The sequence below is a fragment of the Oryzias latipes genome, chromosome 18 (assembly GCF_053564925.1).
Source record: "Oryzias latipes strain Hd-rR chromosome 18, Olatipes_Hd-rR_3.1".
NCBI classification, from domain to species: Eukaryota; Metazoa; Chordata; class Actinopteri; order Beloniformes; family Adrianichthyidae; genus Oryzias; species Oryzias latipes.
Genome location: NC_136254.1, coordinates 2114097 through 2124739, shown reverse-complemented (window position 1 = coordinate 2124739; position 10643 = coordinate 2114097). Strand labels below are relative to the sequence as shown.

Genomic DNA, 10643 nt, shown 5'->3' with positions numbered 1-10643 from the left:
CTGTGAGTGGCGCTGTGGCCACTGTGAATATAAACTCCAAGCGGAGAAGAAGAAGAGGACAAAGGCGAATGAATGGCTAGGCGGAGCTAGCTGAGCCAGGCTAAAGGAACATTCTAGAAAAGGAAAGGCGCAGGACACAGGTAAGGGTGATTTACGGTCAAATCTTCAAAAATAATATTACCGGTTCAATTTGGATGTGTTAAAAGGAGCATTTAGAACTGGGGTTAAGCATCAATTTGTCGCGTTTTGTTTATTTTAAGGATTACGGATTCGGACCGATGCGGTTCCGGCGTTGAGCTTAGCTGGACAAAATGAATTAAAGCTAACCAGATATAATTTAAAGTTCATTCTTCATATTGATGCTCTGTGTTTTATTCAGAAAAATAAATTTGTTTAACTTAAAAACGTGTATTTTAATACTCACCATCAACACCATTTACGTAAATTTAGCTAGCATTAGCTGAAACATGGCGGCCTTACGGAATGTTAGCTTCGGAAAAGAGCGGAGTCTTTAAAATTTCCCCTTGGCTTTTCCAAATCCACAGAACTAAATAATTAACTTCAGGGGGTATTTTTTTCTGATTTTCTTATTTCTCTGACTTTTATCAGATAAAATCCTTTTAAAAAATGCGTGTAGATATAATTTCAGAAATTGCATCCATATGCCGCGTTATGGAATTAGGCAAAAATATACATTCATTGAAATCTTTGACCTGCAAAACTAAATGTATTTAAAATTAAAATATATATGTAAAATTGTCCAATTCCACTGAAAATTTTAAATCAAATAATTTGTTTGTTGAGGCACCTTTTTGTTTGAGCTGTGCCTTTTTACCAGCTTAGTTAAATGAAGTACAATTGTCTGTTAGGATCTGAGATCAAATGTTTTCCAATATTTGAGAATGACGAAGCCGCCAGTCCATGTTTCTTGTTTTCACAGTTGTATTGTATTTTTTTGTGTGTCCTTAAGCTGCTCTTTGAAAATGGTGAAGATCTTTGTGGGCAATCTGCCCCGAGAGGCGACAGAGGAGGAGATCAAGGCTCTTTTTGAGGAGTATGGCGCCGTCACCGAGTGTGCCATCATCAAAAACTTTGCCTTCGTCCACATGGAGGACCGCAAAGCGGCCACCAAGGCCATCAAGAATCTGCACCAGCACAGCCTCCACGGCACAGCCATCAACGTGGAGGCCAGCCACGGGAAGAACTTCGGTCCGGTCAAGATCCACGTGGCGAACGTGGAAAAGGGATGCGACGAGGAGCTACGGGCTCTCTTTGAAGAGTACGGTACAGTCTCAGAGTGTGCAGTTGTGAAGAATTTTGCTTTTGTGCACATGCCCAACTATGACGAGGCCATGGATGCAATCAAGGAGCTGGATAACTCCGACTTTCAGGGTGGGTCCTGTTCTGTTTTTATGCAGACACACAAAAAGATAAAATAGTCTCTGATGGTCTGAACGTTTTATCTTTCAGAAAAACGCATCCATGTTCAGGTGTCCAAGAGCCGACCCAAATTTGAGGAGTATGAAGAATACCCTCCTCCTCCTCCCCCTCCTCATCTCCCAGACAGGGGCGGTTACTGGCCCCCTCGATACCCAGGAGACAGACCTGAGCCTCCTCCACCCAGCTACATGAGGGGTCGTTATATGCCACCAGGTTACCCTGCCCCTCCTCTACCGCCGCCTCCCCCAAGACGACCCGTTTATCCTGACCGTCCCTACGACGCCGATAGATACAGTATGATTGACTACTACGAAAAGTACAGAGCCCGTCCGTACGGCATGTATGAGGATCAACGTTCTGGCATCCCACCTCCTCCTCCGCCTCCCCCTCCACCCCCAGCTGTCGTCCGCGACCGTGTAATGAGCTCGTCGCTTGACCCATATGAGCGTCGGCCCCTGCCTCCGCCTCCACCTCCTCCGTCTTCATACTACGCTCGAGACCGCAGCCCCATCAGGAGGGGGCCCGGCGCTCCCATGCCCCCTGCCAGTAATGGCTATTCCTACGACCGCTCGGCTTATGGAGTTCCACGTGCACGGGACCCGTACACAGACCGCCTGCCTCCACCGCCGCCGCCGCCTGCACGCTATGCTTATTAGGCGAGACATCGACCTCTGAAGGTGAGAATAGGGCGTTCCCTCCACGTTCTCTACGTCTTATCGAAGACCGACAGTTTTTTCTCGAGGTTTTTAAAGTGTAAAAAAGATTTTAAAATATATATTTTGGTTTATTTAAACTCAGTAATGCACGCTGTCGTGATAACTTTAATTTTCAGCGTATGTTACTTTTTACAATCTGATAAAACGAAAAATCTAAAGAGCCCAGAATGGAGTTGAAGCTTGTTTGTCCATCCTAACCCTGGGAGCGTCCAGTGGCAGAGCGTGCTGTGTCACACCGTTGCAGGTCGTTCATGTGTTCCATCTCTTCTTTTTCAGGGTTTTTGTCCCGCTGCGTCGCCACATGCGCCATCATGATGTTTGTGAATCTATCTTCTTCCTGTCTGCGGCGGAGCGCGTTACGTTTCTATGCGACACTCGCAAGAGGAAACGATTTGTCGACGTTTGGTCTTTATTTTGATAATACTTTTACAATACTTTTTTTTCCTCCTGTTTTAGTGAACCTGTACTAAAGTATTTTGATTGACGTCTGAATGAGGCGTATTTTTTTATTCGTTAATTCAGTCAACTTAATGTTTTGAACAATCTCACGATTGATCGAGTTTCTGTAAGTTAAACCTTTGTGGCGTAGCTGTAAAACTTTTAGTCTGGGGAAAAATCAACCCAACAATGTATTAACGAAGTAGGAATCTGTCAGCTCAACGTTTTCATTGTTGAAGCGGATCTGTGGCGTAAATGTGGTGAAGTCTGCGCTAAAACATCACTGTAAGCATTTTCCTCAAACGATGTCTGTTAATATGGCAAAGTTCTGAATCTGAAGCCACGCTGATTAAAGAAGCTCTCCTCTTTGGTGTTGTGTGAGATCCCCCGTCTTGTTCATTAGGAGGCCGCCCCCCCCTTCTCCAAAACCATTCAAAGCCAGTCAAACAGCAGAGCCCAGCAGCCCCTCTGAGCTCTGCTGAGATTAGTTTTCCTTCTTCTGGGTGGAGAGATGCCGTCAAATGTCTGATGGAAATCTTACCAATGAGAAGGTAAGTCAAGGGCAAGAGACTTAGTTCTGTGTTGTTTCAGTCTTCATTTGTGTTTTTGACGAGTTCATGTAAGAATATTGCAAATAAAACTGCCAGAAATGGTCAGTTTATCTAAGAAAAGCCCTGGTCTATACAGACGGGTGATGAAAACTATACCAATATAACAATTCAAAATGAGATTGAAAATCTTGGAATAAAACATTTTGCTTGCGACCGGAGGTAGCCTTATTGGACTAAGGTAAAAACGACCAAGTGCTTAACTGTGGACAACGTGTGACGGCAGCAAAAACTGATCATTCCAGTCCAATGTGTGGAAACACCTTTAGCAAAGTCATGTGACCATACGGTATGCCCTATGTTCCCTTTGGATTCTTTGGATGTGGAAAAACAATGTTGGGCTGAACTTCAGGAAACTAAAATGTGAATGGATTTGATATTGACAAATGTTTTAGTCATTGAGTTTATAACACAGCTAGACGGAGCGGATGCGATGTCACCAGAGAAAATGACTCCAGCTCCAACCAAATCAAATCGGGACGCTTTATTTTTTTTAATTATTTATTTTTTTAAAAACCATATGGACTTTGCCATGTTGGAGCCCGACGTTGGTAAGCAGTGATCGGACCAAGTCAGTCAGAGTTATTGTTTCTATGGCAACCACTCTTACTAATTTAGGAGTGAGTTAGTTCGTTGTCCACACCTTTTCTGCTGAAAGTTGGCTCCACGAAATCTGTCAAACAATTTGAACGCTCAATGTGAAACCATATACTCTTACTGAAGCCTCTGGTCAGTTTGACTTGCAATAATGAAAGAATATTAAAAAAACAAATTGTGTTTGCGCAGAACTTGTTTAAAAAAAAAAAAAAAAGAATCAGATAAAGAACCCTTCTGACTAATAGAATGACTGACTGAGGAACAGCTATTTATTTTTATATGGGATTTCCTTGGAACCAGCAGGTACTTCCTGTTTGGACTGCTCACATATGGAGTCAGTGGTAGTATCGGGTAACAAGATGCAGGCAGACTGGGACGGGACATTTTCCTAATGTAAATGATGGGGCCGGTGGCAGCTCTAGTCTGAACCAAAGAAATGGGTCTTTTATTTTGTCAGCTAACATGACGGTAGCTTTAGTTATGTTACGCTTTCTGCCACACACAAACCCACTAGAGTTTTATTTAAACACAAAATCCACTTCTGTAAAGCATAATTAAAATGCAAGCCTTGCTCTCTTGGATCATGAAAATGTTAAACAGATGTGAAAAAGACAAACTGTAGTGTACAGACACTTTTGCATCAACCATCTGTAGTTAAAAAAAAAAAAGGCGTTTGGATTTTCGTCTTTTCCATTCAGATGTTTATTGCTAAATTTAAAGCCGTCTTAAGGCTGATTCCAAAATTTGCTATAGTAGGTCACCTGTCTGTATGGAAACGCCATTTCCATTGAAAATGTGCTGCAGTGTTCACCTTAACAAAGACCATGGCTTTTCTTAAGATAAAAAAAATTGTAGAAATTATAAAAATTATCTTTGGTACATGATGCTGAACAAATACTTTGGTTGAAGAAAATGGACAAGAATATTTATTAAATCTTTGCAAAAATCTGAAGTGTACTGTGTGATTTCCTCATTAAATGTGATTTGTTGCATAAAATGCACCAGAAAAATACTTTACAGAATTTATATTAATTTATTTGTATTTCATTGAGGGAAATAAGTATTTGATCCCCTAGTAAGCACAGACCTGTTAGACACTCCCAATCAACTTGTTACCAGAATTGTGCACACCTGTTCTAACTAATCACCTGTATGAAAGACACCTGTCCACAGAATCAGATTCCAAACCTTCCAACATGGGTAAGACTAGGGCTGCACGATATGAGGAAAACTAGCAATATCAATGACCGAAGAACTTTCTTAGGACCTCAGAGACAGGATTGTTGACCTGCACATATCTGGAATGGGCTACTAAAACATTAGCAAGATCCCCGGTATTTAAGTAACAACCATTGATGCGATTGTGAGAAAATTTTAGAAGTATAACATGACCATCAATAGACCTCAGTCTGGTGCTCCACAGAGGATTTCACCGCGATAGGTGGCAATGGGCAATGTTCATGAGAAATGTGAGAAATCGGCCTGCAACCACACAGCAGGAGTTAGTGAATGACCTCAAGGGAGCTGGGACCACAGTATCCATGAAACCAATAGGCACTATTTGCTGCAATGGTTTCACATCCACTATAGGCATGGGACTTTGGAGGTTTGGCAGGTTGGAGACTCCACTTTGGCAAACGATGGGCTGCGACAACGAAAACAAAATGACAGATCTCTAAATACCTAAACACACTAATTGGAGATTGCAAGCTGCCGAGGAGCCTGTTGAGTGCACAGAAGGGGGGTGGGCAGCGCTGTAGAAATGCTGCAGGACCTGAAACAGTGGCCGTCTGCTCTTGGTGTGGGAAGAGAGGTGGTTGATAGCCATAGGCTGCCTGAAAGGGAGAAAAACCAGTGGAATTGATGAGTTAGTTAGTCTTAGTGTTGGGGTTCTTGGAGCTCATACCCCATAGGGTGGTTTCTAGAACCTGGTTGAACATCTCCATTTGGCAATTGGTCTCAGGGTGGAAACGGGAGCTTAAACTGACCTTTACTCCCAACAGTTTAAAGAACTCCTTCCAGAAGGAAACTACAAACTGAGGCCCATTATCCGAGACTATATTCTGTGGGAGACCACGCAGATGGAACACGTTGCAAAACTAGTACAGCCATCTCCTTGGCAGATGGCTGTGTTATGGCACGAACTAACTTGGAAAATCTGTGTACCACAGTCATTATGACAGTTTTACCCCTAGAACTGGGCAGACCAGTGATGAAGTCCATGATAACATGGGACCACCTTCTGAAGGGCCCAGGCAGAGGCTGAAGTAATCCAGCAGGGGGAGTCCTGGGTTTTTTTACACTGGCACACATGGTGCACGAGGCAACAAACCCCCTTATGTCAGAGGACATAGTGGGCCATCAGTATCTTTGGGCCACCAGGAAGACGGTTCGAGTTACTCCAGGATTGCAAACTAATGTCCTCATTTCAGGACTGACTGACGTAGATGTGAGGGAACAAACCGACAGTCTGCAGGACAACCTGTTGGTATACTAGTAGGATCGGGAACCGAAGCCTGGACCCTGTGCTCCAAAGACAACAGAGTAGCCCCCAGAACCAAATGAAAAGGGACAATGTTGCTGGATGTCGTAGAGTCCCCACCTTCCTCTCTCTGATGCAAACGTGACAAGGCGTCCGGCTTGGTGTTTTTGTTGCCAGGACGATAAGAGAGGGTAAAGTTGAATCGGTCAAAAATAAAAACCCACCACGCCTGGTGAGGGCTTAGGCGTTTGGCAGTCCGAATATACTCCAGGTTCCTGTGGTCGGTCCACACAAGATATGGTTTCTCAGTCCCCTCCAGCCACTGACGCCACTCTTCAAGGGCCAATTTGATAGCACGTAGTTCCCTGTTCTCAATGTCATAGTTCCTATCTGCAGGAGTGAGCTTGCAGGAGAAACACGTGCAGAGATGGACGTTATTGTCAGACGCTTTCTGTAGAAATTGGCAAATCCTAGGAAGCAATGGAGTTGTTTGCGCCCAGTAGGAACAGGCTACTCCAGAACAGCCATAACTTCACTGTCACCATCAATCTGTACAGATCCAGGAGAAACTTTTTGACTGAGAAATTTAGTGTGCGTGGTGTAAATTACATCCTGTTGCCAGCTGCAGACACAGGACTGAACTGGACCCTGCGAAAACATGCTTTGGGTACTGGCTTCCCGGGCTGGACGGGACTCTGAGTTATCTGGCGGGATCATCAACCGCGGATTGTATCACATCTAAGCCGAGGGGTGTCCATGTACCGTTGCTGCAGGTTTTGGTCCTTGCCCTCAAGTGCTGGCTCCCTCTAAAATTCCAACTGTGGAGTTCTTGGGCGTCCTCCTCATGGGGGAGGTGGGCAGTCCCTGCCTTGCTCTCTCCTGACTTTCTGTGGGGGGTGGTCGCCTGTGGCATGGGGCGAGTCTCCCTTGGGGGGCCCTGGCTCGTGCTGGGATTAGGGTAGGGGGGTGCCCGGAACTCACAGGTGGTGGTGGGCTGCTCCTCTAGGGCTAGGCGGGAGACTCTCCGGAGGTGGGGTCCTGGGCTGGCAGGTGGCTGGGTAGCTCGGTTGGTAAGGTGAGAGGCTACCATGCAGGAATCCAGTGTTCGATTCCTGGAGGGGAATAAACAATGGTACTTGGGCCATATCGATGGCAATTAACATCACCCTTAACACTACTGTCTCCCGAGCGCGATTCGGCTGCCGCTTACCGCTCCTCTAGGGGATGGGTCAAATGGGGAGAAGAATGTCCCCATTGTGGGATAAATAAAGTATCACTTTTTATTATTATTATTATTGATTTGTGTGCACATGTGCATGTGAACTGTATGTTGAGTACATAATGTGATGATTTTTGGAGCCAATAGGTACAGTGGCCCAGAAGGGTCACAACACAACACAAATTGACACTCTACAATTGACCGTAAACAGGTATGTTTCTAACTCTAGGGTATGTGTGTGGACAGGCCCCGCCCCTTTTGACTAACATTGACACCAGACAGTAATGCCGATAATCCTTCAGCATCTTGTTGCTTAATGATTCCCCCCCCCCCCACCTCTGAAATCATCCTCCAGATTTCCTTAACTCCCCTTTTCCCCCTTTCTTCTGTTCCCTTACCTCCTGTCTCCAACATCCATCCCTTTCTTCCTTTTCTTCTTTCCGTCCGGTCAAACACAAAAAGGACACAAATGTAATAACTGTAATAATAGGTGTTATTTATACGGCACCTTTCTTGACACTCAAGGTCGCCTCACAGTGCATAAGCTAAATGAAAGCATAAAAACACAACAATAACACAAATAAGTCAACAGTTGAAACATCAGTTTAAATGTCACGTACTGAATGTACGATGAAAAAGGTAAGTTTTGAGATCTTTGGAAAATTGAGAAAGTGAGTCTATATTTCGTAGATCAGAGGGGAGGGAGTTCAAATGTTGGGGGCAGAGCTGCTGAATGGTCTGTTTATTAATTGAGCAGCTGAGTTTTGAACCATTTGAAACTTACGTAGGGTTTTTTGAGGAAGTCCAGAAAGAAGGGAGTGACAGTAACCGATTCGGGAGTTGATGAGGCTATGGACAAGGACAGCTGTGGAGTAAGGAGTGAGAGAGGAACAGAGATGACGAATGTTACGAAGATGGAAATAAGCGGAGCGAGTGATTTTATTGATGTGGGCAGAGAAGGAGAGAGTGCTGTCAATGATGACACCCAGACTTTTAACCTGAGGGGAGGGAAATATGGAGGAGTTGTTGAAGGAGAGAGAGAAATTAAAGAGTTATTAAGGGTAGATTTGGTCACAACAAAGAGAAGTTCAGTCTCAGTGCAATTAAATTTAAGGACGTTTGCAGTGAACCAGGATTTGACTTCAATTGAGAGAGAAGGATGAAAAGTGGAGCCAGGTTTGGAGGAGATGTAGAGCTGGGTGTTGGCCGCATAGCACTGAAAATGGATGTTAGGTTTCCAAAAAATGTGACCAAGGGGGAGAAGGTAGATGGTGAAGAGCAGGGGCCCCAGGACAGAGCCCTGGGGCCCCTGCTCTTCACCATCTACCTTCTCCCCCGGAGGGATGAGCATGGAGTTGAGCGGCGACAGTTTTTTCAAGAATTCATGAGATAAATGGTACATTTGACATTGGGCGGAAATTGTTGAGGTTGGAGGGGTTTGAACCAGGTTTTTTTAAGTCTGGGGGTGACTACGGCTGATTTCAGGGCAGTGGGAACTGTTCCAGACCGGAGGGAAGCGTGAATGATGCTGGTGATCAGTGGGGACAGAGCAGGGAGAGTAGCCTTGACCAAAGCAGCGGGTAATTGGATCAAGCTGGCAGGAAGAGGTGTTGGATTTTGGATGAGTTCACTAATTTGATCAACTGATGGGACGTTAAAAGCAAAAAACAAATGAAGTGGGGGAATTAGAGCAGCAGGGATTGAATTTGGATTTAAAGAAGCCTTAGGTTGCTGATGAATATGCTCAATTTTAGATGTGAAAAATTATGCCAAGGTGTTACAAAAATCTGAGGAGTACAAGTTTGGGGGAGTGAATTTGGGCATGTTGTTGTTTTTGAGAGTAGAGAAAAGAGAGCTCTTGTATTTCCTACTGAAGAGTTTACTAAACCAGAGAAATAAGTGATTTTTGCCTTCGAGATACCATCGTTGTAATGAGAAATGTGGAAAGTGTACATTTGCTTATGGACAGTAAGACCAGTTTTTCTGTATAAACTTACCAGTTGTCGTCCTTTGGCTGTAAGTTGTCTGAGAGTGGGCGTGAACCAGGGTGCAGAAGTGGTGCAAGTGATGTACCTATAGATTTAAGTGGGTCAAGATTGTCCAGGAGATTTTGGAGGTTGCCATTGTAATGTGAAAGTAGTTCATCCGGAGTGAAGAGACTGTTAGTGAGGAAAAATTGTCTAGGCTGATGTCCTTAATTTCACTGAAGGTGATAAAATGGGTTAGGTTGGATTTGGAGAGACGGAGGTTGACTTTAAAAGATAACAGCATGTGATCTGAAAAAGGGAAAATATCTGGTTCACAGTCCAGAGGGTTTACAGTAAGACCTGAATAACAAATAGTCAATTACATGTCCATTCTTATGGGTGGGGAAGTTGATATGTTGATGAAGATCAAAGCTGTCCAAACAGGATGTAAAATCTTTGGTGAGGGTCTTGCTGACATTTTCCATGTGAATATTAAAATCGACTAAAATGTATTGGTTGGGTGAAAGAGTGGAGAGGTGAGTCGACAAATCAGTGATAAAACCCTTATTTGGTTTTGGGGGCCGGTGGATGGCCAACAATAGTTGGCGTTGGTCCATGTAGCCGGCATGCAGTTGCCTCAAATGATTAATAGGCAGGTACAGTCAATCAATTTAAATAAAGTTTAGCCTAAATTACAAAAGAGGTTTATACAATTATACACCTTGTGTGTCAGAAGATTCATAAACCCCTGATGTAACAGTGAAAAAATGTCCAACACAAGAGGCCTTCAGCTCTTATCTGCTCAACTGTTGGATAGGACAAGTTAGGGGGAAAGGAAAAAAGAAACATTGAATCAATTGGTAGAAGGATGCTGAGTCTAGAGCTGCCAGAGGTTTAGAGGAAGACCAAAGAGGAGGTTTCTGGATCCATTGAAAGAAGACATGAAGGTAGCTGCTGTTAGAGGATGATTAGATTGGATTAGATTGGCTGTGGTGACCCCCTAAAGGGAAAAGTTGAAAGGAAAAGAATATTTGTTTGGGAAAACTTTTTAAAATATCTGATCTGAAGCTGTCATGACTGCAGAAATGAAGTCATGAAATCCATAATCTTTTCTTATTTGTTGGCAAATTGAATTCATTAACAGGAATTACTGAGTATATAGGCCTTTATTTCTTT

General features: G+C 43.9%; 1 protein-coding gene across 1 annotated transcript; it reads left to right on the top strand.

The window, feature by feature from the left end:
• LOC101169980 (RNA-binding protein 4.1) lies at positions 1–2965 on the top strand. The gene is made up of 4 exons (XM_023966043.2): positions 1–140; positions 971–1392; positions 1471–2117; positions 2433–2965. The coding sequence occupies exons 2-3, from the start codon at positions 984–986 to the stop codon at positions 2094–2096; spliced, it is 1035 nt and encodes a 344-aa protein (XP_023821811.1). The 5' UTR covers positions 1–140; positions 971–983; the 3' UTR covers positions 2097–2117; positions 2433–2965.
• Positions 2966–10643: the final 7678 nt, after the last annotated feature.

Coding starts and splice junctions, on each gene's coding strand:
- LOC101169980 (XM_023966043.2), top strand. CDS start 984: ATGGTGAAGATCTTTGTGGGCAATCTGCCCCGAGAGGCGACAGAGGAG. Junction 1,393..1,470: donor GGATAACTCCGACTTTCAGG/GTGGGTCCTGTT, acceptor TTTATCTTTCAG/AAAAACGCATCCATGTTCAG.